Source organism: Loxodonta africana, chromosome 18, assembly GCF_030014295.1.
Source record: "Loxodonta africana isolate mLoxAfr1 chromosome 18, mLoxAfr1.hap2, whole genome shotgun sequence".
NCBI lineage: Eukaryota > Metazoa > Chordata > Mammalia > Proboscidea > Elephantidae > Loxodonta > Loxodonta africana.
In genome coordinates this window covers 71179338-71207143 of record NC_087359.1, presented here as the reverse complement: position 1 = coordinate 71207143, position 27806 = coordinate 71179338, and the positions used below count along the sequence as shown (strand labels likewise).

The 27806-nt window shown below is 42.5% G+C and overlaps 1 protein-coding gene across 2 annotated transcripts in view; it reads left to right on the top strand.

Annotated features, from left to right (window-relative positions):
- The window catches only part of MYH10 (myosin heavy chain 10), a 163712-nt gene that overhangs the window by 91446 nt on the left and 44460 nt on the right, over positions 1-27806 (top strand). Inside the window, exons 9-16 of one of the 2 annotated variants that reach the window (XM_064271764.1) lie at positions 347-490; positions 738-833; positions 6313-6431; positions 7152-7304; positions 11885-12058; positions 16051-16224; positions 16465-16579; positions 20965-21027. In XM_064271764.1, the coding sequence (XP_064127834.1) occupies positions 347-490; positions 738-833; positions 6313-6431; positions 7152-7304; positions 11885-12058; positions 16051-16224; positions 16465-16579; positions 20965-21027 (1038 nt within the window). The remainder of the gene's footprint in view (positions 1-346; positions 491-737; positions 834-6312; positions 6432-7151; positions 7305-11884; positions 12059-16050; positions 16225-16464; positions 16580-20964; positions 21028-27806) is intronic. The other variant, XM_064271765.1, reaches the window with a different exon arrangement.

Here is a 27806-nt window from a genome sequence, read left to right as displayed (position 1 = left end):
CAAAAGACTAAAATATTTCAATTTGAAAACAGTAAAGCTCAGTTATCTGGAGAATTTACTTCCCAGTGATACAATTTCAAATGTTTAAGTATTACACAAACCACTGTCCCCAAACTCTCGTTGAGGTTTTTGCATTGTTTGCATTATCATGTTCTTTCATTGGTGTAGACAATGGGACGTCGTCTATGTTTGTGTATTTACGTGACAACATAAAGAAAGAAAAAGTGTGTGGTGGTGATGGGTTGGACGTGAGGCATCGTTCTCCTGTGGCGACACCAGTACAGACTGAATGCGGGTGTGTTTTATAAGTGTTTATTAAATTTTGTTCCATTATATTTTCTTTTAGCTGATTTGCTCCTTGAGGGATTTAGTAACTACAGGTTTCTCTCCAATGGCTATATCCCTATTCCGGGACAGCAAGACAAAGATAACTTCCAGGAGACAATGGAAGCGATGCATATAATGGGCTTCTCTCACGAAGAAATTCTGTGTACGTGTGATTTCTCTAAGATTCTCATACTTACTCTTTTTCAGAAACCTTACAGATTTGGGGTAAATAACCTAAGTTCAAAAACAATTGAGAAGCTAGTAAGAACCGCCTCTAATTTTATGAAACCCTGAGGCACGCCTGACTAAAGAGCTTTATGAAGCTAATTTCTAGCACAAAATAATTTAGGATACATAGCTGCTACATACTGATAAAGTATTTTTGTTTTTTTCTTTGTATCAACACAAAGCAATGCTTAAAGTAGTATCTTCAGTGCTGCAGTTTGGGAATATTTCTTTCAAAAAGGAGAGGAATACCGATCAAGCTTCCATGCCAGAAAATACAGGTGAGCCGATGAACACTGGCTTTATCTCTGTTTAGACGGGCTGTTATTATGTCCCCCACGCATATGTTCCCGTGCAAGCATAAATACCCTCCTAAGGCATTTTCCAAGTGACTTATAAGCAGAGAGGCAACCCCACATGCCTACTTAGGGCCAGGCTGAGCCTGTAAACGAGAGAAGCGGCTGGGTGTAGTGGCAGTGGGTCCTCTGCCCAGCGTCGGGGAGGTGGTAGCTGTTGGAGAGAATGTGGGCCCCGGGAGACCACATGGCTCATCTGAAAGGGGAGCCGCAGCTGCTGAGCTGTAGCCAATTTTCACGAGGAGTGTAGGCCCAACATTGCTCATTATAATTGATTTTTCAAGGGAAGATGGAAATGTAGATTTTAATATGAAATCTGCCAGTCTTTAATTGTTGAAAATGGGCCAAAATGTGAACTAGTCAGGAACAAGAGTTGAATTGAAAAAATGTGTTTGTAGACCTTGTGAGCTCTCAGTTTGCTTCTGATGCTCTGGAGGCAAAAAAAAAAAAAAGCACTCTCCGTATTACCTGGGATGCTGGATTACCTGAGTAAGTTATCTTGATGCGCACGAGCACCCATGGTCCGCCATGGCCACTGAAGGCTGGCGTAGACTCCAGGTCTCTGCCCTTGAAAGGTCCTTTTGGTAACCCATTTGAGGCTTGTTAACAACTTAATTTGGTATGCCTGCTTTAAAGGACCTGTGCCTCTCGGGATGTGTCTTCATCTCTCTTTCCTGACCAAGCCCTTGCCCACCGTCTTAGAGCTTTTGATTTCCAGGACCATGACATGTACCATTTAGCCCAAGTAGTATGATTGACGTACGAGCCTGCCTCCCTACTGCTCTCGTGCTGGTAAATGAGACTTAAAAATCAGGCAGTTCCAGCCTTAGAGCAAGACACGTATTAGTGAGCTTTGCTTTGAAACCTTAAAATGGCCCGTGGGTGGAGGAGGATAGGTATGGGTTTAGTGCCGTCATTTTGATGTCTTTTTGTGTGTATGTTTGACAGTTTCTTTGTTCCATTTTCTGTGCTGAGTCATTTTTCTTTATGTATTTTCTTTTCATCTTTTTCGTTGTTGTTGCCTTTGTATTTGCCGAGTCTTTATGTTTTTCTTCTGTTTTATTTTGATGTGTAGGATTGTTAGTTTCCTTTGTGGTTACCTTAATGTTTACTCACATTTTTCTAAGTTTAAATCAAACTTTTATTTCTTTGTATCACCTTGATTTCCTCTCCATATGAAGGATCTGTGACTACATTTTTTAGTCCCTCTTTTTTGTTTTAGTGTTGTCATCTTTTATATATTGATGTCCCTGTTTCCTTATTTTCAGCGTTTTAGCTTTGATTTATTTTTGTGATTTCCGTGTCAGGGGTTTATGTCTGGTTGCTCTGTCCTGTGTCCTAGGGTTGTTATTTGATGTTATTTGTTTTCTAACCAGAGGACTCCCTTTAGTATTATAATTTTGGTTTGGTTTTTGCAGATTCTCTAAACTTCTGTTTATCTGGAAATGCCCTAATTTCACCATCATATTTCAGAGACAGTTTTGCTGGGCATATAATTCTTGGCTGGCAATTTTTTTCCTTCAAGACTTTATATATGTCATTCCATTGTTTTCTTGCCTGTACGGTTTCTGCTGAGTAGTCCAAGCATAGTCTTATTGACTGTCCTTTGTAGGTGACTTTTCGTTTATCCCTTAAAAATAAACATTGCCATCAAGTCGTTTATCCCTAGTTGCTCTTAAAATTCTTTATCTTTGATTTCAGCAGTTTGATTATAATATGTCTTGATGACTTTCTTTTGGGATCTACCTTGTGTGGGGTTCGATGACCTTCTCGGATAGATATCTTCTCATCTTTCATGATATCAGGGAAGTTTTCTGCCAACAAATCTTCAACACTTCTGTCTGTATTTTCTGTTACCCCATTCTGTCTGTATTTTCTGTTATCCCCCCATTCTGGTTCTCCAGTCACTCATAGGTTATTCCTCTTGATGGTGTCCCACATAATTCTTAGGGTTTCTTCATTTTTTTTTTTTTTTTAATTTTTTTGTCTGATTTTTCCCCAAATAAGTTGGTGTCAAGTGCTTTATCTTCAATCTCAATAATTCTGACTTCCATTGCCTCAATTCTGCTCCTTTGACTTTCTGTTGAGTTGTCTAATTCTGATATTTTACTTTTCACTTCTGAATTTCTGTTCGCTGTCTCTCTCTGGATTCTTGCAGCCTGTTAAATTTGTCATTGTGCTCTTATATAATATTAAATTCCTCTATTGCTTTGTCTGTGTGCTCCTTGGCTTGTTCTGCATTTTGCCTGATCTCCTCCCTGATCAGGCTACTTACTGGCAACCTACCAGTGACCCTGGGTCAGGGTGGTAGAATGCAGGTCTTTGAAGTAAGAACTTAGATAGGTCATACTTCTAATTTCATTTAATATGTGCTTACCCTTACAGAGTTTTTATTGCTGTTTTAACACTTAATCAAAATTTAATTATAATAATTGTGTGTGCTTGATGTTGGACCTTGAAGATACTAGACAGTGAATTTCTGGTGAGGTGGGTGCCTGATGCTGGTAAGAACCAATCAACCATATCATAAAATTAGCGACTGTTTATTCAGCACTTCATGGTGGACATGTAATCAAGTTATTATCTTTGAAAACCCTTTTTAGGTTCTCCTGCCTACTATAATATTATTAGGGTTATTACATGAGCATGACCAGTTATACTGGTAATATGATGATTTAAACAATTTTTTTTAATAATTTTTTATTGTGTTTTCGGTGACGGTTTACATGGCAGTTTAGGTTCCCATTCAACAATTTCAACACAGATCATTCAGTGACATTGGTTACTTTCTTCACAATGCCTGAACATTCTCAGTATTTCTGTTCTGGTTATTACATTTCCATTAATCCAGTTTTCCTGCCTCCTTACATTCTTGTCTTTGTTTTAAAGTAATTGTTGACAGTTTGGTCTCACATAGGAGCATCCCACTCACAGATGATGTTCTTTATTTTGTGAGCCAATCTGTTATTTAGCTAAAAGGTGACCTCAGGGCTAGTTTCAGTACAAGGTGTAAAGAATATCTCAGGGCAGTAGTCTCAGGGAATGCTGTAGTCTCGACTGGTCCAATAAGTCTGTTTTGTTTGTTTGTTTTTTGTAGGAATTTGAGCTTCTGTTCCACATTTTTCTCCCATTCTATCAGGGTCCATCTCTTGTGGCCCCGATCAGATCAATCAGTAGTGCTAGCCGGGCACCAGCTAGTTCGTCTGGTCTCAGGGTAGATGAGGCTGTGGTTTGTGTAGACTATTAGTCCTATAGACTACTTTCTTCTCTGAGTCTTTGGTTTCCTTCTTTTCTCTTTTCCTCCGGATGAAGAGAGACCAACAGTTGTATCTTAGATGGCCACTCACAAGCTTTTAAGACCCCAGATGCATAAACTTTATGAACTATATTATGCCAATTAACTGAATTATCCCATGAGACTATGGTCCTAACCCTTCAAACCTAGGAAACCAATCCCTCAAGGTGTTTGGTTATGTCTTAATTGTGCTTCCTATGTGCTTTGTTGTGTATGTGAGTATGTGCATATGCACACTCATACATGTATGTACGTAATACATACAGCTGACGTGAGATGGATCCTGGTGAAAGCAGGGAATACCAGAAGGATGTTTACCTGTGCTTTATTGACTGTGCAAAGGCATTCGACTGTGCAGATCATAAGAAATTATGTGTAACATTGCGAAGAATGGGAATTCCCAAACAATTGTGCTCATGAGGAACCTGTACGTAGATCAAGAGGCAGTCATTTAGACAGAACAGGGGGATAGATACTACATGGTTTAAAGTCAAGAACAGTGTGTGTCAGGGTTGTATCCTTTCACCATACCTATTCAGTCTGTATGCTGAGCAAATAATCTGAGAACCTGGACTGTATGAAGAATGGGGCATTAGGATTGGAGGAAGACCCTTTGGCAACCTACGTTATGCAGATGACACAACCTTACTTGCTGAAAGTGAAGAGGACTTGAAGCACTTACTGATGAAGATGAAAGACCGCAGCCTTCAGTATGGATTATGCCTTAACATAAAGAAAACAAAAATCCTCACAACTGGACCAATAAGCACCAACATGATAAATGGGGAAAAGATTGAAGTTGTCAAGGATTTCATTTTTCTTGGATCCACAATCAACACCCATGGAAGTAGCGATCAGGAAATCAGGATGCATTGCATTGGGCAAATCTGCCCCAAAAGACCTCTTTAAAGTGTTAAAAAGTGAAGATGTCACACTGAAGACCAAGGTGCACCTGACTCTCAAGCCATGGTGTTTTCAGTTGCCTCATATGCATACGAAAACTGGATGATGAATAAGGAAGACTGAAGAAGAATTGACACCTTTGAATTGTAATGTTGGCAAAGAAAATTGAATACACTGTGGACTGCCAAAAGAATGAACAAACCTGTCTTGGAAGAAGTACAGCCAGAATGTTCCTTAGAAGCAAGGATGGTGAGTCTACATCTCACATACTTTGGACATGCTATCAGGAGGGATCAGTCCCTGGAGAAGGATATCATGCTTGGTAGAGAGTCAGCGAAAAAGAGGAAGACCGTCAATGAGATAGACTGACACTGTGGCTGCAAGAGTGGGCTCAAACATAACGATTTTGAGGTCGCTGTGTGTCAGAACGGACCAGATGCCATCTAACAACAACATCGTGCATATGCCTGTATATAGACACCTACATACATGTATCTACATACACATATACCCACACATATTTTTTGGTTGTTGTTGCTATTATTTCAAAATTATATATGCCATAATAATTAGCAAATGGTCCTTTTTGTTGTGTACATTTTAGTGACATTGTTTACTTTCATTAAGCTGTACACAGTTTACCCTCATTTGGTGTTACCTTTCCCATCCCCCAAAATAACAAGTGTCTACTATCTAGATACTGAATCCCCTCCCCCCAATCCCTGGTAACCACTAAGGAACATTAGTTTCATTTATTTGTTCATATTATTTCATAAAAGCGAGAGCATACAATATTTGTTTTCTTGTAATTGACTTATTTCGCTCAGCATAATGTCCTCCAGGTTCATCCATGTTCCAAGTTGTTTTAGAAACTCATTTTATGGTTTAAACAGTATTAAACATCATTTTTCTCATTCTGCCCATTATCCTTACGTTCTAAGATTCAGGCATTTGCATTAAACTCTCCAGAATAAGCAAATGCTGACTAGCCATCTCTTATCACCTAAGGATGAACGTCTTATTTGAAAGAAAAGGTATTTTTCATCAGACCTAAAACTTGTCTGACTTGGAAGACATTTATTTGGCTTATTTCTTAATACAATTTAAGGATTACTAAAGTTTTTGAAAGTTCCTATCGAGTGTGTTACGAGTAGATCATAAGTAGAAGCCTGGTGTGTAGGAGACTAACAGACTCTTAAACTTCAGTTGCCCAGAAACTGTGCCATCTTCTCGGGATGAATGTGATGGAGTTCACTCGGGCTATACTTACCCCTCGGATCAAGGTCGGCCGAGACTATGTGCAGAAGGCCCAGACCAAAGAACAAGTAAGTTTAATATTAATATTAATTTGTTATAATGATAAGTCAAGGTCGCTTGACCTTCTGATTGACATTTAAGAAACTAAATTAATAAGAACTTTATTATGTGGATATTTGTTGGTACTAATTGAGTATATTTTCTCTAGTATATTTACTTGTTTTCAGAAAAATTTTAAAAGATTTAAATTAAAAAAAAAAAAAGTCAATTTGAAATACCTTCTCCGGTTTTCCCTAGGTAGATTGATAATCAGTAGGACAAGTCTCTGTACCTCAGGAGCTGGTCCAGTCGAGGGGGGCACCGCTGCCCTGTCCCTGTGGTGGCTGGGATACTTAGAAGAATATTGGAATCTCAGTTACCCATTTATCGTGCTACTACTTTAAAAACACATCGGTTAGCTTTGGCCAGGAAGGCTGGAAAGTGATTCTCCTGTGAGAAAGTGTGGGCTGACTGAGTTCACTCTGGGCAGAAACGCTTCACAGAACCCCAGGGGCCTGAGAGGAGTTTGTTTTTACTGAGCATCTTTACCCACCCCCTAAATTGATTGTCCCCAGTGTCATTTAATTGGGCTATTAATACCCTCTGTTGTTGTGTAAAATTGAGATGTGATTAAGCAGTAAATGTTATTTCAGGCTTTTTGGGTACCGTATAGTAGTAAACTCCATATGACAGATGTTAATGCCTTATTGAGATGCTATCCAAAATAAACAGTTGATGTCTAATTACAGGCAGATTTTGCAGTAGAAGCACTGGCAAAAGCTACCTATGAGCGGCTCTTTCGCTGGCTTGTTCACCGTATTAATAAAGCTCTAGATAGGACCAAACGTCAGGGAGCGTCTTTCATTGGAATTCTGGATATTGCCGGATTTGAAATTTTTGAGGTATTCATTTCCTTATCCCTCTCTTGTGCCCTCCTCCCTCCTTTCCTTCCTTCCTTCCGTTTATACTTTTCATACATTTTAGTTAAAGCCGACTGTATACCACATACGGTGCTGGGCACCAGGGGCACAAATCACTACTAAATTCACAGCTTTGTGAATTGGAGGATATAAATGAGATGCTGAGATAAAAAGACTTGGGGAGGCCAACTTCAGGCAGCCTGTTCGTGGAAGGCCTCTCTGCAGGGGTATCAGTTAGACATACTTGAAGTATGAGAAGCAGCCGACTCCTGTAAGTTTTCTTGGTGTAGAGAGAACAAATTCAGTAGTCCTATGTGTGTTAGAAAGCCACTGTGACTAGGGATGGCTGACCAAAGGGAGAGAGTAGTTGAAACATGGAGTGTAATTGGGCGGAAGTAGAAGTGGAAGACCATGGAGCGGGGGCCATTGTAGTAGACCAGGGGCAAAATAATGGTGGCTGGGCTAGAAAATCGGCGGGGGGAGTAGCAGCGTGAGGTGGAGAAACGTGGAAAAATAATGATGTGTATTCTGAAAATACAACCAACATGAATTGATGATGCATTTTAATATGTTTTATTGTTGATTTGTCTAGATTTCTCCAAACACGTATTCACCACCAGTACAAATCACAGCAAAGGTTTTTGATCACATACTTGCTGTGGTTTTGCAAAGAAGTTTATAAAACCTTGGTCTCGTAAAGATGTATCTGTCTTTAACTCTCCTTTGATAGGCTATTTCATAAGGCATAAATACTAAATTCCATATTTCCTGAGATCAGAATGCCACTTTGACCACGATTGGGTATTGTCTTATTTTAAAATTAACCCGTTTAAAATTATAAGTCTGGCCTCGTAAAATCTGAACCATTACTGACAGAAACGTTTCCATCCTTTGAACCACCACCTCCACTGTAAGAGATTGTTTAAAAATGTAATTGATTTGTGAATAACGTGAGAGATCGTGAAAGGCAGCTGGTTATAAATTGGATTTTTTTCAAATTTGCTGCCTTCCTAAATACAAGCAACCAGAAGATATAAAAAAAGAAAGGATCCTATTACCAGCTGCAATAAAAGCAGATCAAATACCTAGGGATAAATTTAAGAAAAAAAGGGCAAGATTTAGGTGAAGACAAGTTTAAAATGCTGAGAAGAACAAAAGAAGACTTGAGGAAATGGGAAGACACCCTTTTCTTGGATGGGAAAATTTAACATCATTCCCAAAATTAATCTATAAATTCAGCACAGTGGTTTAAAACCTGTAACAGAAGTTTTGGTTGTTCTTGTGTGGCACAGATGGTTAAGTGCTTGACTGCTGACTGAAAGGTGGGTGGTTCAAACCCACCCCGAAGCAACTTGGAAGACAGTCCTGGTGATCTGCTTCCAGAAGGGCACAGCCTTGAAAACCCTACGTACGGAGCACACAGTTCTACTCTTAACACGTGGGGTCACTGTGAGTCAGAGTCAACTCAATGGCCAAGAACGATAGAAATTTTAAGAGTGAGAACTAGGCAAACTTATTCTAAAATTAAATTGAAAAATACATTAATAAAAAAAATTAAAACTCTGGAAAAGAAATGAGGACATTAGAAGATACCAAAACGTTGTAAAGTTATAGAATTTCAAGAAGTACGGTTTTGACATATGAATATATACACAGTAGAAAAGTGTGTGCAGCACTAGAAATGTAAGGTTGTTTATAGTGAGCTTTATACATCCTGGGTCTTAAAGCCTCAATATCCATTAGTAGGAGATTGGTTAGGAGCCCCAGTGGTACAGTGGTTAAGCACTCAGCTGCTAACCAAAAGGTCAGCAGTTTGAACCCACCAGCTGCTCCGAGGAAGAAAGATTTACAGCCTTGGAAACTCTATGGGGGCAGTTCTGCTCTGTCCTGTGGGGTCACTATAAGCTGGAATTGACTCGACAGCAAAGGGTTCTCACTAGAGATGCAGTGCCAAGAAGGGTCAGTACTACCCCTGCCCTCCTAGCGTGACCTCAGTTTACAGTAGGGAGTCTGACAGCTCCATAGGGGTATAGAAGATTGGGGTGGCTTTTTCAGAGTATAAATCTCTTCCTTGAAGATTGATTAAACCCTCTTTAATTAAAAATAACTTTTTATCATGGAAGAGGTTATTTGGGGGGATGTGCTATGGAAAAGATGCTCACATTCACCCCAGGAGATATTGGCAAAATCAGAAAGTGGTAAGAGGAGCATAGAAAAGCAGCCAGGAACCTCACGCAGACTGTGTGTCAGGTGGGCTCAATTCAACAGCAAGTAAAGGTGATTATTAGGAGTGAATGGGATGCACCAAGCCTGGTCTCTAGACCCTGCGACGTCTGCAGAGCTGCCCTTCTCTGCTCACCAGCGCCCCTGCCTCACCTGGCCTCAGCCTCCCCAAGTCTGTTTTTCTTGCGTCTTTTTCCCATTTTGTCTCATTTATTTCTCATTTCTATTCCTTAACCATTTACTATTAAGAACGGAAAAAAGTTTTATTTTTTAATTATTCAATTAACATAAGTTTATTATTTTCTCATTTTAGCAGATCAGTAACATGATGTGGCCATGCACTGTTCTTTCTCTTTACCTTTTCAAAAAAATTTAGGGGGTGTGTGTGTGTGTAAGAGGGAGACTGACCCTGTGTGTGGGTGTGTGTGAGAGACAGAGACCCTCTGTGAGTGGGTGGGTAGGGGTGTGTAAGAGAGAGACTCTGACCCTGTGTGTTTCGTGTGTACGAGTGACCCTGTGTGTGTGAGTATAAGAGAGAGAGACTCTGACCTTGTGTGTGTATGTGTGAGAGAGAGACTCTGACCCTGTGTGTGTATGTGTGAGAGAGTGACCTTGTGTGTGTGGGTGTGTAAGAGAGAGAGACTCGGACCCTGTGTGTGTGTGTGTGTATAAGAGAGAGAGACTCTGACCCTGTGTGTGTATGTATGAGAGAGTAACCTTGTGTGTGGGGTGTGTAAGAGAGAGACTGACCCTGTGTGTGTGGGTGTAAGAGAGAGAGACTCTGACCCTGTGTGTGTGACAGAGAGTGACCCTGTGTGAGTGGGTGTGTAAGAGGGAGAGACTCAGATGCTGTGTGTGTATGTGTGGGAGAGAAAGTGACCTTGTGTGTGTGGGTATGTGAGAGAGAAACTCTGACTCTGTGTGTGTGTATGTGTGTGAGAGAGAGTGACCCTGTGTAAGTGGGTGTAAGAGAGAGACTCTGACCCTGTGTGTGTGTGTGAGAGTAACCTTGTGTGTATGGGTGTGAGAGACTCTGATCCTGTGTGTGTGGGTGTAAGAGAGAGACTTTGACCCTGTGTGTGTATGTGTAAGAGAGAGAGACTCTGACCCTGTGTGTGTGTGTGTGTGTGAGAGTAACCTTGTGTGTATGGGTGTGAGAGACTCTGATCCTGTGTGTGTGGGTGTAAGAGAGAGACTTTGACCCTGTGTGTGTATGTGTAAGAGAGAGAGACTCTGACCCTGTGTGTGTGTGTGAGAGAGAGAGAGAGAGACTCTGACCCTCTGTGTGTGTGTGTGTGTGTGTGTGTGTGTGTGTGTGTGAGAGAGAGAGACTGACCCTGTGTGTGTGTGAGTGGGTAGGTGTGTGTAAGGGAGAGAGACTCTGACCCTGTGTGTGTGTGACCCTGCGTGTGTGTGAGTGGGTAGGTGTGTGTAAGAGAGAGACTCTGACCCTGTGTGTGTGTGTGTGTGTGTGTGTGTGTGTGTGTGAGAGAGACTGACCTTGCGTGTGTGTGAGTGGGTAGGTGTGTGTAAGAGAGAGACTGACCCTGTGTGTGTGTGTGTGTGTGTGTGTCTGAGAGAGAGACTCTGACCCTGTGTGTGTGTGTGTGTGAGAGAGAGACTCTAACCCTGTGTGTATGTGAGACTGACCCTGTGTGTGTGTGTGTGAGTGGGTAGGGGTGTGTGTGTGTGTGTGTAAGAGAGAGAGACTCTGACCCTGTGTGTATATGTGTGAGAGAGAGACTGACCCTGTGTGTGTGTGAGTGGGTAGGTGTGTGTAAGGGAGAGACTCTGACCCTGTGTGTGGGTGTGTGAGAGAGAGACTGACCCTGTGTGTGTGTGAGTGGGTAGGTGTGTGTAAGGGAGAGAGACTCTGACCCTGTGTGTGAGTGTGTGAGAGAGAGTCTGACCCTGTGTGTGTGTGAGTGGGTAGGTGTGTGTAAGAGAGAGACTCTGACCCTGTGTGTGAGTGTGTGAGAGAGAGTCTGACCCTGTGTGTGTGTGAGTGGGTAGGTGTGTGTAAGGGAGAGAGACTCTGACCCTGTGTGTGGGTGTGTGAGAGAGAGACTGACCCTGTGTGTGTGTGAGTGGGTAGGTGTGTGTAAGGGAGAGAGACTCTGACCCTGTGTGTGGGTGTGTGAGAGAGAGAGAGACTCTGACCCTGTGTGTGTGGGTGTAAGAGAGAGACTCTGACCATTGGTTTCATCATTATCGTTGGATAGAATCAATAATGTAGTGTAATTAATAATTTTGAATGAACTTTTTGATAACTAGATGACTAATTTTTCTTCCCCGCTCCCCCCCGCCGCGTGTTTGGGAAACGACTCCACATTTTCCAGCTGAACTCCTTTGAGCAGCTTTGCATCAACTACACCAACGAGAAACTGCAGCAGTTGTTCAACCACACCATGTTCATCCTGGAGCAGGAGGAGTACCAGCGGGAAGGCATCGAGTGGAACTTTATTGATTTTGGATTAGATCTGCAGCCCTGCATTGACTTAATAGAGAGACCCGTAAGAACCGTCACTTGATATTTGGCTTTCAGTTCGTGTTCAAGCAGTGCCTAGACAGAAATTATCTTGTCTAGCCCGTGTTAAGATCATTTTCTAATCTAAGTTTTCAAGGAAGGTGATGCTCTGATAAAATATCTATTTGAAAAGTAAGCAGCATCCGGTAAGACTCTTGTTCAGCCCTCCTTTCTTCCAGCTTTGTTTCTGTACTGGCGTATGTGAGGGCGCTCGACAGTATACGCTGGTTCTCGCTCTTGTTAGTGTTGGTTGCGTGTATATCACCCCCAGCACCTGTCATAGGGTTGAACTCCATCTGCCATACTTCCTGGGCTATATAAGGACATTTCATTTAGCTGAGAATAACGTATTTCATGTGAATCGATTTTTAAATAACTAAAGCTTATCCTCGTAAGTGTTTTTATTTTGGCAGTTTTTTTTTTTTTTTTTATTTCAGTTTTTTTTATTTATTGATTCATTGATTGAGTGATTGCAGATATGTTTTTAATGGCAATCTTATAAAGCATCCAAGATTAGTTTCTTGTTGGTTTAGTGTTAAGTGGAAATATGTAGAACTGGGTATAACTCATTTAGGAGTCCCTGGGTAGCACAAATGGTTGAGCACTTGGCTAGTAACCAAAGGGTTGGTAGTTTGAATCCATCCAGGGGTGCCTGAAAGAAAGGCCTGATGACCTACTTCCAGAAGATCACAGCCACTGAAACCCCCCTGGAGCACAGCTCTACTGTGATGCACGTGGGGTTCCCATGAGTCGGAATCGACTCAACAGCAACTGGTTTTTTTTGGTGTAACTCATTCACTTAATGAAACTTTACATACGATCTCAAACAAATATTGATGATTTGGCTGTGTATTCCCTTGGCAGTTATCCTTTGCTAAACAGGTGTCAGCTTTCTCTATTTTACTATCTGCCAAAATACAGGAAAAACCAAAGCATTATTAAGCATCGATATCTTGAATTTACATAATGGTCTAATGCCCGTTAAGTAGCTTTGTTTTAACAACAGCACAGGTCTCTCCTGTGAGGTCCACTGGGCTCTGAAGCAATTTTCTTGCATCTCAGGCTGTGGTTCCCACCTGCGTTCTACACATTGGAAAGGTGTTAGAGATCTGATTTGATGCCCAGGGGTACTGGGTGTTATAGTATGTGTAGTCAGAAGGGAGTGGCAGATTGGGAAGAGGGAAAACCTAGAAGACAACCACCAGGGTTACAGATATAGTTCTAGCAAACTAGACATTTAAGGTTTAACATATGATCTTCATCTGGCTCATACATGCGAGATCGTTCTACCTCTCTGGTCACTGTAACTGCTTGTTTAGAGCAGAAATCTCAGGTTACCTGTGGCTGAGAGGAGATTTGCATCTGTGTACCTTACAGCTGGGTTTAGAAGATACGTCAAGGCATACAAGGGCCCTAGTGGTACACTGGTTAAGTGTCTGACTGCTAACCAAAAGATTGGCAGTTCAAATCCACCAGCCGCTCCTTGAAAACCCTCTGGGGCAGTTCCACTCTGTCCTGTAGGGTTGCGGTGAGTCGGAATCAAGTCGATGGCAACAGGCTTGGGTTTGGGCTTCAAGGCATCCTAGTAGTAACTTCCAGTTAACCTTCATGCATACACAAACACATTTCCATGGTGTTTGTCCCCCACCACCACCACCAAAAATTGTTTGGGAATTTACGTAAGTAAGAGAATGGAAATATTTCGTATTAGTACTATTGATGACTATGTGATTTGTTGTTTGCGTGCTCAACTACTAACCGAAAGTTTAGTGGTTCCCACCCATCCAGCGGTAGAGTGAAAGAAAGGGCTGGCGATCTGCTTCCATAAAAATTGTAGCCAGGAAAATACTGTGGAGCTCAGTTCTACTCTGTAACACAGGGGGCCGTCATGGTTTGGATCAACTCAACGCCAGCAGGTTTCGGTTTGGTTTTATTCCATTTATTAATAGAAACCAAATCTGATGGACATTTTTTAATCCCTGTAAGAGTTTATCATAAAAGAGAATCTAACTATAGCGTGTAGAACAGCATGGGGTGATGATTCCCTTGATGTTCCTTTCAAAATGGAGAGAGAGGACAGTACTTTCCAGAAGGACAACACCTGAGAAAGCACACTGGCGGCAGCCTGCCTGTCCCATAGCCTGTCTCACCATGTCTCGCAGATAGCCAAGCCACTTCCCAACTTGGGGTTGCGGGGTGGTAGGTGAGCCTTTGAGTCCAGGGGGCTTTTTACAAACCCTGGTGTTGTCTCTGACCATTGTACAGAAGCATACAGTCTCCCAAACCTATCGTTCTTTAGAAATACCCAGTTGAAAAGTAGTAACAGATCTTGACATTAAAGGATGAAGTAGAAAAAATTGAAAGGAGACACAGTATAATAATGGCTGTTCGTAATCCTGCTGTCAAAGAGTCATTTAGAAAAGATTAAATGAGGCTTGGGGTCCTATTTCAGAACGTAATGTTTTCATTAAAAGGGATTTAAAATGTAAAAATTATAGTAGGAAGGTGGAAGTTTCCATTATCTTAATATGGAACTTTATTCCTCAGAGCTGTCGGATGAGTGGGCTATCTTGAGCTACCAGCCACTCAGGTTCAGGGCTCCTCTAGAATTAGCTAATCGCAGCTGCCTTTGGTTGTAGTGCTCTTAGCTGCTCTGGATCCTTCCAGTTTTGTAGGTGGAGCAGCTACAGACGAGACAGCCATCGAGTAAGGGTCTCAGTGCCGGGGCTGGTTGCAGAAGGATGCTCTTGGCTTCTGCCTGCTAGCATTCTGTTGGACCGTTACCTTTCTCCGACAACATTGCTATGTTGTCTCATTTTTACTTAACTATAATCTCTAATTATTTTTTTAGACAGTATTTGTGTATAGCCAGTTCTTCTCCAGTAAACATAAAAATCAAAAAACTGCTTTCATGGGTGTGCCCTAGAATTGGTGCAAGTCCAGTCGCGCCTCACCGTCTTGCCGTGTTTGCAGCATGGTAATAACTAATGACCTAGAAGCAAATTGAATCACACTTGTTTAAGTATTTCATTACATTTACATGTGTTTCCTGTTTACCTGAGCTCCCAGAGAATGGCAAACGAGGCATTTTTAAAGAAATGTTTTTAATTGAGATATAATTCATATACCATCAAATTCACCCTTTTAAAGTATACCATTCAGCGTATAATTTTAGTATACTCCCTCACAAAGTTGTGCAACCATCGTCATTATCTAATTCCAGAATGTTTTCATCACTCCAAAAAGATACCCTATACCCGTTAGCAGTCACTCTTTGCCCATCCCCTACACCCCCATCCCCACCTCTCCCATCCAGTCCCTGTAAACCACTAACCTGCTTTCTGCCTCTTTGGACCTTTTGGTTTTTTCTAGTCCTTTTCTCAGTAAACGAATTGACTAACATAAAATAGGCTCCCAAATGAGTGCTTAAAAAAATAATAGGAAGTGTTGACGACTGTTTCCATTATCTTCTATATACTCTACTTACGTTTTAAATATTTCACCAAATGTGAAGTGATACATTTTTTTTAATCACGAACTTAAAATTGTTAGAATATAAAATGTCCAGAGCATTCCAGCTAGTTGAGGTTTTATTATAATTTATCCAGCTCATCCTTGAATATAATTTAAACGTTCAATTTCACCTTTCCATCCCCCAATTTCTTTTGGCTTCTTTTACTTGTTGCTTTTTGGGGACCATCTACTTGGAATCACTTTACTTAAAATTTACGTATTCATGAGTTTATAAGTTCTTCATCCATTTTCTTACGAGTGCTTGCTTAGCAGTTTGAGATCTCGGCATTTGAATTACAAACTAGTTACAGTTTGGGCATTACCTTCCATTCTAGTAATTTCTTTTCCATAGATCATCATAAAACTCAAATTGTTTTGGATATTAAACTGCCACATTCAGTGGACAAGTTTCTAGCGCCTGGAGTGGCATGCAGACATGTGGCTCCTCTTGCCTCCCCTTATCAGGCTAACCCTCCTGGTGTCCTGGCCCTTCTGGATGAAGAGTGCTGGTTTCCTAAAGCCACTGATAAAACCTTTGTGGAAAAACTGGTGCAAGAGCAAGGATCCCACTCCAAGTTCCAGAAACCTCGGCAACTGAAAGACAAAGCCGATTTTTGCATTATACATTATGCAGGGAAGGTAAGAGCCCTTGTATTAAATAACCAGGTTAAAAGCATTACGTTTGAAGTATTACTGTATTTTATTAAGGTATATAAATTTTTATTTATAAATGGTTTATAAATGCTTTAGATATTGCCTTTGAAAGAAACCAGTTTTTGGATTGGCCTGTGAAGGTTTACGGTTAAAGCTTATACTGTCTTGTGTTAATTTGCGTGTTTATTTCCCCGTTTTACCACTTTTGGCATTGGTCTGGTGTAGGTGGACTACAAGGCAGACGAGTGGCTGATGAAGAACATGGACCCTCTAAATGACAACGTGGCCACCCTTTTGCACCAGTCCTCAGACAGATTCGTGGCAGAGCTTTGGAAGGATGGTAAGAAAGTGCTTAGGTTTGTAATTAAACTTTGCTGGAGTCTTTTGCAATTGAAGTTTATGTATGGTTCTTTTATATGTATGTACATATATATATATATATATTACTTTAAAACTCTCTTTCCCTAGAGCAGGGCTGCCGTTATATTGGAGTTTATCCATTTTAAGAATACTTAGGTTAAGAAATGGATAACAAGACATTTGCCTTCTTGGTCAGATGCTGAGGGGGGAAAGGAACATTCTAGGCCCAGAGCCATAAAGAACTACCATATGCCTCAGGCTACCGCAATCCCAATCCAACTATAATCCAAGGGCCTGGGGACCCAAAAACCGAGAGCACTGTACACCTGTATTCTTCTGGCTAAGCTACGCCCTCGCGCAGTGCCCAGCCCCCTTGCCAGTACACACACAGTGGCTGATGAATAAACTCAAATACCGGCATACACCACAGTTGCTTTTACTTCTGTCAGTCCTCATAGTTCCTTTGTTTACTTGAACCCCAGGTGAATATTTGGTGATTTCATCTTAGATGAGAAGGTTTGAGTAGTAACAAAAGAACTGCCTTGTAGTCCTTGTGCATCATGGGAACCAGTATCTTCTATCAGAACTTAGCTCTCCCAACTGTATGCCATCCTGGTTCCATGTCATCTCTTTGCTGGGCGTATGCCACATGAGACCTCCGTCCTGGATCTTCCCCCATTCAGGCCATGGCTCTGGTGCCTGGCCTCTTCTGGGAGCCTGGCTCTCTTCTGCTTCTTCTGGAGCATCTCCAGACTAGCTGTCTTCTCAGAAGGAGAGGGGAAGAAGCACAGAAAGCAGAACAGAAGGGGGTTAGGGCAGTTGGAGCAGAAGGAAAGAGAAAGAGAGAAGACAGCACAGAGTGAGTGAGTTGGGGCAGAGATCGCCATATAAAAGACAATCTGCTCAACAACTATCATTTCACTGGTGAAATAAATGTTAGGGTGCCCTGGGGCTGGGCTGCATCCCTATGTGCTGGGAAGAGGTTGTGTGCTGAGGGGGAGTCGTCAAAAAGGGCACGTTTCTGCCAGGTAAAACAGAAGCTCCTAGTCTTGGTACCTTTCAATGAAAATCTTCAGCTGGCTACTGAGTGTGCACTAGGCTACTTCCAGTAATGCAGTAAGTCAGTGGAGGTCTGAGGACTGAGAAGAGAAGAGGGACCTGATGTGGACATCACAGTGTCTTAAGATAACAAATGAAGCACTCCTAACCCAGTAGCTAGGAAACGTTAGGGTGAGATATGAGAAACTGGAACTAGAGCTGAAAAAAGGACTGAACTCTGGTTGTCAGAGAGTCCACAGTGCTGGAACAGCCAGCGCTGGTGAGTTGGAAATGCAGTTGAAGATGTGCAAAAAGAGGAGGAAGGGGTACTATAGGCGGTAATGAATATTTGTGCTCTTTGGGGAATTAATTCCAGTAAGACTGTACTGGGCTTTGTGCAATACTCAGCCCCCTCCTTCCGGGACTTTTTTAAGATCTCAGAGTACAGGAAAGGGAGTGAGATGTGTGTACGAATTGTTAAATGCCAAAGGCATATGCTGTAAATGCCATGTGAACGGAACAAAATGAGTTTTTAGGGATGATAACAGGAAGGGGCGTTTCCGGGGTGCTGAGGTAGAATGCTGTGAAGGAGGAGACATTTTCTCTTGTCCTTGAAGGATTTGCTGAATAATAATGAACCTAACTTTACCAAGCACTTACTAAGTGCAGGGCAGTGTTGTAAGCACTAATTTATAAGCATTTAACATTTAAGGGTGTAGTTTACATGAGCTAACTCAACTAGGAAGGGTAATATTTTTATAAGTGAAGTTGGCATGAGGGAGGGAAAGGTAAGAATGATCCCATTATGGAAGTGGAAGACCACAGCAGGTATTCAACTAAGAGTGAGGGTTCCGTTTTGACTTTAGGGCTGGGGCAAAAAGGGAGGGTGAGTAGGAAGTGAGTCTGGAGTAAGAGGTTAAGACCAGACTGTGGAGAATCCTGATTGCCAGTCTCAAGTGGAATTTGGGCTTCACTGACTAAATAGTGTGAAGCCACTAAAGCTTTGTAAACCAGGAGAGCAACACAGTTGACCCCAAGGAGGTATAACTGGCAGTGGCTTATAGGATGGATGAAAGTCAGAGAACCTGGGAGTAGAGAGTTCAGGTCTAGTGGGAATGGAAGGAATGCCTGAGGAAAAGGAGTAGAGGAATGGAGTTTTCTCTTCTTTCTGGCTAAGAAAAGCAGATATTTGGGGAGTAACCAGTTGCTGTGGAGTTGGTTCTGAATTACGGCGACCCTGTCTGTGTCAAGAGAACTGTCCTCCGTAGGGTTCTCAGTGGCTGATTTTTTAGAAGTAGATTGCCAAACCTTTCTTCCAAGGTACCTCCAAATCTTATAATCTAGTTGAGCAGTCAGGAGATACACGCAATGATAGGACTGCGCTAGTCCTTATCTTAGCTCCCAGCTTCCTGGGCATTCTCCTTCCGTTTTCTTTTCATTCCATGCCTTTATGCCCAGATGTCAGGTAAGACTTTGGCAGCAGTGGTTCAGAAGTTCTAGAACGTGAGATTGGCAGGCAAGGGAGGAGGTGGGGGGCTGGAATGATCAGCAGAGATTATGTCTCACAGGTGACGTGTTGCATAAGTAGGACCGTGTCTAGAGGCTCTTTAACTGCATTTTTGTGCTTCCCGCTCGATAGACACAGAAACAGTATGTATTGGATTACATAAACGCTTAGAGGAAACCCTTGCAGCCTTCTGGAGCTCCTTTGGTCCCCACACGAGCCTGTTAATCTGCACTTGGTCCAGTGCTCTGTCTTCACAGACGGCACTGTTTGCACGCCCAGGGTATAGCCCTCGACTTCCTAAAGGTGTGCAGCCTGGGAGCATGTTTGGCCACTTTTGTCAAAGTAGTCTAAGAAAAATCTAACTCACCCCGAGTTTGATTGGCTGTGCTGCTTCTGCCCTGGCATAGTGCTAAGTGTTTGCTGTCCTGATGATGATGCTGTTAGCAGTCCTGTTGTCCAGCCGCTGAGGTAGACAGTTACTCAGTTTAACATCCAGTGAAGCTTTCAAAGGCCACTGTTGGGAGGGCTCATCTGCAGGGTGAAGGGCAGGAGGGAGGCAGGACCCTGGTGTCCAGTTTTGAGGACGTGTGTCTCACGCAGGAAGTCAGCGGCAGACACAGAAGTCTGAAGAGGGTTCCAAGGTGGAGAACTTATCACTGCTGCTCTCCTTGAATATGGAGCCCTCGTGAGACAAGGGGAGCTTTTTCTCCAAACCAAAAAACCAAACCCGCTGCCATCCAGTCGATTCCAGCTCATAGCTACCCTCTAGGGGAAAGGAAATCACCCTGGAAAAACACATAGTTATTTCCTCCTTTTATACCCACTTAAATGCAAAAGAAGAAAATGACAGGTTGGCCATGAGCGTAATATAGTTTGCCTGTGGAGACCCAGTACGTTGAGTATAAAGCATTTTGTGTTAAAATAAGCGTTTGTGTTAGGGTTTTGTAGCATTTGCCTGAGGCCAAACCAAGAGCAATAAGATTTATCGGTGGCAGCCCTGCCCTAGAGATTCATAGTGCCCTACTTTTTGCTAAAAGATGTTATTTTGGGACCAGTCTCCCAGCTAGCGACATAGGACATCTTGTCACTTCTTGAGGCTTTTATACAGAGAAAACTAAAGATTGCCTTTTCATGTAAGTGTGCCTCTTAGGGTATCTTCCTGAGTGGTGAAATAAGCAATAAGTATCTTCTTATAACTTACGGTTTGAAGTTATTTTAAGTTTAATTGACAAAATCATAAAGGATTTTATATCACATTGCAGATTTTTAACGTTTTGCTGCAACAGAGCTTAATTTTGTTTTCCTTAATGGTAGTTACCTGTCTTTCAGGAATTTGTATTTGACGTAAATTATCTTTCAGAAACCTGTACTGGAAATAAAATGACATGTGGGTGTGAATTTTTAACAGCAGAACCACTGCTGCTTGTTTACGTTTCTCACAGTGCTTTAACCGACTGCAGCCCTGTCCTCCTTTGCCAACTGCAAGATAATTTTATGATCAATGACTCAAGTAGTACCTTGTTACTCTTAAATTTCATCCTTCATTTTACATAGAGATGATCATTTAACATTGATAAAATGCTCGCACCTGGAGATGAGAATGTGCTCCTTCGATTTAGCCAGACTTATTTTGTAAGAACTTTGTCCAAATATGCAAATTCTCTATCTAAAGCAGTAATGTTTGCATGGAATCTGCTCTGGACAAGCCACTTTTGTAGCCCAGTTTCAAAGTTTACTTGTGATGTCGAATGTCTTTCACACTAACCGACGTGTTTGTGTATCTGCTCTTCTGTCCTGTTTTCGCTGTTTCTCTGCTTTAGAGATTCAGAATATTCAGAGAGCTTCTTTCTATGACAGTGTTTCTGGTCTTCATGAGCCACCAGGTGAATGGATAAAGCCTGTAGGTCTTCCAAAACAGAAGGGTGTTAAGCCCACAGGGAAACACTTGTCGGGGGGCTGGCAGGGGGGCTGGGGAGGGCAGGGTAGCTTGGGGGCCTGGGGTTGGTTTTTGGGTTTCTGTTTTTGTTTTGCTCATAGGCCTGCATGAACCTGTCATTTCATGCTCAGTTTTATTACACTTCAAGGCAATTGTTTGAGTGCGTAAACAACCCACTTGCTACTGCCTCCACATTGCTTCTTATCTTACGCATAGCGCTGCAGCACTGCATATTAAAAGGTATGTCGTTACCTTTTCCAATAGTGCCATTTTGATACACAGTTTCTATGGGAATTTTTAGGTATTGATCTGCTAAATAATTATTTTCTTCGTCTTTGAATCACCATTAAATTTTCAACTCTAAGCAATTCCAAGAAGTTTTTTTTTTTTTAAGTCACTAACATTTTGTGAACAATTACATATTTATGTTAGGTATTTTGGTCTTGCCATTGTACGTTTTGTTTGGAATTTACGTGCATTTCTGGCTACTTGGCTTTTTCTTTTGAACTGGAGACACTGAAACTATCTATAAGGCTTGGTATATGCAAGTCAAGACTGAAAGTTATTAGAATTTGTACATTGAACTTGAAATTGAGCTCAGAAGTTTTGGACCCTGTGATCTGAACCTTTAGCCTAATGAGAGGGTCGAGAAAGCCCAATATAGGAATGAAGATCACCCAACCTTCCAGTTGTCGAATGAAATTGACAAGTAGCAAAATCCAAATATAAAGTTGAATTTATCTCATAAAATTTCCATTATGATTTGGAACATGGTAATGCTGAGATCCAAATCCATCTCAAAACTTATTTTAAACATTGTTGAAGGAATGTGCCTATTTTAATCCAAGTCAAGGTTCCTCCCACCGACTCCAGCTCACATACTATGATAGAAGTATATTGCACGCGTGGTGGGGGAGGGAAATGGATTTATGCCAAGGAACACATGTGCTGTAATGGAAATTCCACAGAGGAACTCTAAAGGAAGAAATCTTAATGCCAACATCTTTGGCCTCAGGAAGTACTGAAAACAGAGGAAGTGAGGAGAGACAGAGAGCAAGCTAGGAAGTAGTGTTAAGCTTATGGCTGCCCAGGACATGTGCTTTGTCAAAAGGTTAGTGCTTGATCTTTGGGACTTTCTCCCAAAGTAGATTATTCTGTGCCTTCATTAGATTAATTCTAGTCTCTTGAGACTGTGAGCTCTTCAAGAACAGGGGTACTGCCAATTCGCTCACCGTCAGGTCCTTTGCACCTGATACAGAGTAGGCACACCATAAATAAGTCGTCGAGTGTGGGAATGGGTGGGTGGGTGCTCCACACCCAATTTTCAGATCAGTAGCTTTGTCTGACATTCCCACTCGTGGCCTTTCCCTCTCCTAAAGCATAGATACTCTTCGTTGTGGGACCACAATCTCTGGGTGTATAGACCAGAGAGTTTTTGTACCAGTAGGCTCAAGTACAGAGCCGCTCTGAGATGACACCAGGCTGATAGGGAGCACGCTCATTTACCCCATCATATCCACACCTTCGTGCTGAGAACGCCGCTGATTCTGTCTCTCTTCGTGAGGTGTCCTTTGGTTGAGTTACTTTACCCAACCAAGCACCAGGAGCCTCAATCTCTGCTTCTCCTAAAGGTCCAGCCCTCCACCATGGCCCGGTCTTTGAAACTGTATATATTCGTTTTACAGCAAAATGTTGTTCTCAAAATGTGCTTGTGGGTTCCAAGGAGATCCCAGGGAAGGGTAAGGAGTTTAAAAATGAAAATTTGGAGGCGTTAGTATTTTCAGTGATTTCTCAGAAGACGATGGATGAAAGAGTTTTTAGGATTCAAATTGTTGCCTTTAATGTGCTAACATGTATTAAGCATCTCTCTCTACAGGAGATGACATAATGCTAAGAAGGACCCTGGGCTTCTAACACTAATAGCAACATGAACCATGTACAGGCTTTTGAGAATAAAATGGAGAACAGGATCCCTAGAGGCAGAATGCAGGGTTCCTTCCAGTATCTTCTATAAACCAAAGGACTGTTTTCTTCTAAATGTATTTTCAAAGTGTAGACTTCTGAGAGAAACCAGGAATGGAGCTGCAAGCAGAATGAACCAGCAGGAGGGATTGTAACTTCAGAGTTACAGGCAGGGCCTTTGGACTCAAGGTTGAGTTCCTGAGGTCAGGTGGGGACAGCGGTGCTGAGTCCTCAGGTTATTTTGAGTACCAGATGAGCTTGACCCTGGCCCATGGGAGGTGTTCAAGTTCACGGTGTCTGAAGTCGCACTTGCCACTGCCACCGCCGCAGCTGCTGTTGACCTTTGTTGCTGCTGTCTTTGTAATTATTTAAGAAACGGAAAATAAATGTTTATTTCCTTGGTTTTTATTTAATATAAGTCCATGTTTATCCATAGTGACATAAGGCCGGGCCGGTAGGCAGTGCCAGTGTGCATAGGCGCAGGGGAGCTGGTAGGGGGGTGGCAGGGGCAGGAGAGCAGGAGGACTGTCAGGAACACTGGGGCTTCCTGCTCACCCGGACGGCTTTGACATCTGCCAGGGGCGGGGAAACGCAAGTGGGGACAGTGCCCAAGTTCAGCTTAATATTGGTGCTTGGGATGAAGAATATGGCTCTCTTCTTAAATTACATCCTTTCTATCAGCCTGTGGGCTTCCTGGAATTTTCCCAAATATTTCCAAATACTCTACAACAATTAATAGATTGTATCTGTTATTACCGTGTAATAGGGATATTACGGAAATATCCATAATGTTAAGATTGTTTCTGGGAATTCATAGCAGTTAAATATTTGTTTCCAAATCTGTTTTTAACTCTGAGTACCATTTGTGTTTAGGTTAGGGTAGTATTATCTTTGCTTAAACGAGCATTTACTGAGAACCTACCACATGCCCTAGCACAGTGCTGGGCCCTCAGAGGCCTTTCATAAGAAGTGCAAGATACAGTTCTTAACCATCACCATCCAGCTGTTAGCGTTAAAAAAAAAAAAAATTATTTTTTTATTTTTTAGCTGATTAAAATAGGTTTCTCCCTGTTGTTGGTTTCTAGCTGTATTAACTAGAGTGGATTTCTGAAAAAATGGCTTAAATACTTCAGAATTAAATTCAGTAGCACAAGTATTACAGCCCATGCCTGAATTTAGAAAACATAAAAATCTCATAGACCTTTTGTCTGCGAGATTGTCCCCTGGGAGAGGGACAGATTAAGAATCCTGGCACCTGACAATGTCATTCCTTAAGAAAACCGTTGATGGCTTGATGACATGGATGATGACAAACCTGTGTTGTTTTTCTCCCCTAAACTGTGAATGTGCCCTTAGAGGTTTCAGACCTACAGAACTCATCTAGTGTCTGACCGGTCAAACGAGCAGACCAGATTTGATAGATTAATAAATAAGGTTAGTGTAAAATACCTTGGATTCTTTTCAGACTGCTGGAGAACCAAATAATGGATTAAAACGTCCACCAGCAACCGAACCTAGGTTTTCTCGGTACTTCAGATAGAGGCTGTTTGTAGCAGTGGGAGAAACAAGCCCGTCTTTATACTGACACCATGGCTTCAAGACACTGGATTTTTAGTAGTGATATTTATTTAGTAGTGATATTTAGTATTGATATTAGATCTCTATTAGATCTTAGAAGGGGCAGCACTCCTCATTTTTAGAACCTGCTGGAGTCTTGTCTTGGCATTTTCGGCCTTTCTCTGCTTCCTGCTCTCACCATTTTCAATAAGAAGATACTCCTTTAAGATAGAAGTTTTTCTGGGTCTTGATTTTTGAGTGAAATCATGTATTATTAGTGTGGCTTAAATTATTTAATGAATTTCTCCTAAGTGTTTCTCTTTTACCCACAAGATAAGTTTGCTCATTGGTAGAATTTCACCGAATTAAATCTGTTTAATTAAATTTTTGAATAAAAAAAGAACTGAAAGTCTAGAAGCACTAATTGTTTAAAAATCTGAATATGTAGCTTTGAATTACCCTTATTAAAATTATTTGAAAACCAAGTGAATTATGATTATATTTTTTACTTACTACCCACCCCCTCCACCAAAAAAAAAAAAAAAAACCCAGCTTGCAGCTGTGTTAGACAGTGTGGCTGTTTACATGCTGCCCTTGCAGGCTGAAGTGCTACAAAACCCATGCCACCTCATCCCTGCAAAGAAAACGGGGTGCACTTTTTTGTTGTGGTGGTGATTTGTTCTGGTAAAGTCTGTGGTCAGTCAGCGGGTGTTTATTAAACAGCTGTTTTGTGCCAGGCACTGTGCTCGGCTCAGCACAGATTATCTAAGCTGGTGGTTGAGGGCCAGGCAGGGCTTGGACAGGCCCTCCAGGCCTTGAGCGTGTGGATGCTGGGGAAGCTCGCTCAGTGAGGAGACACTCAGAAGGGTGCAAAAGGACCTGTCCTGGGCGATTTGAAGCCTGGACGAGGGAGTAGCTTAGCCTGTAGGCTGGGTAGACACTGGAGCCTAAGAAGACTTCCTCAAGGACGGTTAAGGAAAAGATTGGAGGTTTCAGAGTGACTGAGAATGTACTGGGATGACTGCAGGCAGTGGGCGCACTGGGCAGAGAGAGGAGGGGAGATCGAAGGGCTTTGTGTCTTTGAGAAAATGCACCTGGTTTGTAACAGCTGAGCTTAGGTGCATGAGTGGAAGGGGCCAGCGAGGTGGCTCCTTGAGCGCTGGACTGTTTTTCAGGCACCTCACAACTCCATCAGGTAGGTCACTTTAGCTCCTTTTCTCAGAGGAAGAAACAGGCTTGGTGAAGTTGCGTACCTTGTCCCAAGACCTCACAGCTCCTGAGGGGCAGATGTTTCACTCTTCTTATTCTCTTCTTCATCACCATGCTATACAAAAAAAAAGACCAAACCCATTGCCATCAAGTTGATTCCGACTCATAGCGACCCTATAGGACAGAGTAGAACTGTTTCAGGTGCTATGCTATTTGGGCTAAATTGTTTGGACTGTGCCCTACAGGCTACAGGAGAAATGGGAGGATTTTAAGTGTAAGAATAAATAGCTTAGACACACTGGGACATTTTTGAGAGTGAGCGGGGGACAGAAGACATAATGGAAAGACTACTGGGGCAGCAGGGGTGGAGGGCGAAATGGGGGGGGCGGGGGAAGGGCACAGGGAGGAAGCCGGTTAGGAGGTTATTGGAGAATCAGTGAGACATAAGAGCCCCAGTGAGGGCAGTGGAGTGGAGGGGCTGGATTGAAGACATTTGGAAGTTTGGCTTGACCAGTCTTGGTGAGCAGCAGGATGTGCAGGGGGACTCGAGGTTGACCCCTGGTTCCTGGCTGGAGTAACAAGTGGTCCCATTTGGATAAGAAGTGCAGGAGGAGGAGCAGGATGGAGGGTAGAGTAGAGACTGGCCTCCATTTCAGGGCAGTGACCTCCTGTCCTCACCCCTGTTTTACTTCCCTCCTATTGCTGGCCACTTCTCAGCCTCCTTCTCTAGCTGCCCTTTCTCTGCCAAGTTCCTTGGGGCTTAGTCCCAGGCCCTCATCTCCTTTTGCTTTTCATTTAGGTGGTCTCATCCAATTCCATGACTTTAAATCCTTAAGTCAGCAATCCCCAAATTTACTTTTCTAGTCCAGACCTCTCTTCTTAGCAGCAGGTTGTCTACTTGACATTTTCTCTCCACGTTGATGTCTCATAGTCATCCCAAATGTAGATAAAGTTAGAGTCTGCCTTCCCACCCGTAAAACTCACTTCTCTTTCATCGTGCCTGTCTTAGTCATCTAATGCTGCTGTAACAGAAATACCATAAGTGGATGGCTTTAACAAAGAGAAGTTTACTTCCTCACAGTAAAGTAGGCTGAAAGTCCAAATTCAGGGCAGCATCAGCTCCAGGGGAAGGCTCTTTCTCTCTGTTAGCTCTGGAGGAAGGTCCTTGTCCTCAATCTTTCCATGGTCAAGGAGCTTCTCAGGCACAGGGACCCTGGGTCCAAAGGACGCACCCTGCTCCCGGTGCTGCTTTCTTGGTGGTATAAGGTCCCCACCTCTGCTTGCTTTACACCCCGGGGAAACTCCCTTTACACTGGATCAGGGAGGTGACCTGAGTTGAGTGGTGTTACAATCCCACCCTAATCCTCTTTAGCATAAAATTACGATCACAGAATAGAGATTAACCGCACAATACTGGAAATCATGGCCTAACCAAGTCGACACATATCTTGGGGGACATAGTTCAATCTGCGACAGTGCCCATGTCTGTAATGGAACCACCCTCCACTCAGTTGCTCAAGCCGAAATCTGGCAGTTATTCTTAAAATGTCTCTCTCCCTTTATTCTCTGTATCAAATTAATCAGAAAAGCAAGTTGATTTTTTCACCAAAGTATGTGTGGATCTATCATCTTTACCCATCTCCATAACATTACTAGTTCAAGCTGCCACTGTCTCGCCTAGAGCCTGGACTAATGCAGTGGGCGCCTGTCTGGGCCCCCACTTCCACTTCTCCAGCCCTTCCCCATCTATTGTTTGTATAGCAGCTAGCGTGAACATCCATACCTTCCCATCACCCTAAGAATAAAATAAAAACTTCAGCATGGCCCATGAGGCCTGGTGCCATCTTACCCGTCTGTTTCTGTCATGTCACTCACACGCCTTCGTCCTCACAGTATCTCTGCACTCGTAATGCGTTGTTGGCGCTAGCCTTCTTGCAGGTCCTCTTGCCCCCGGACCTTCACATCTCTGTTCCTGCTGCCTGGAGTGGTCTTTCTCCA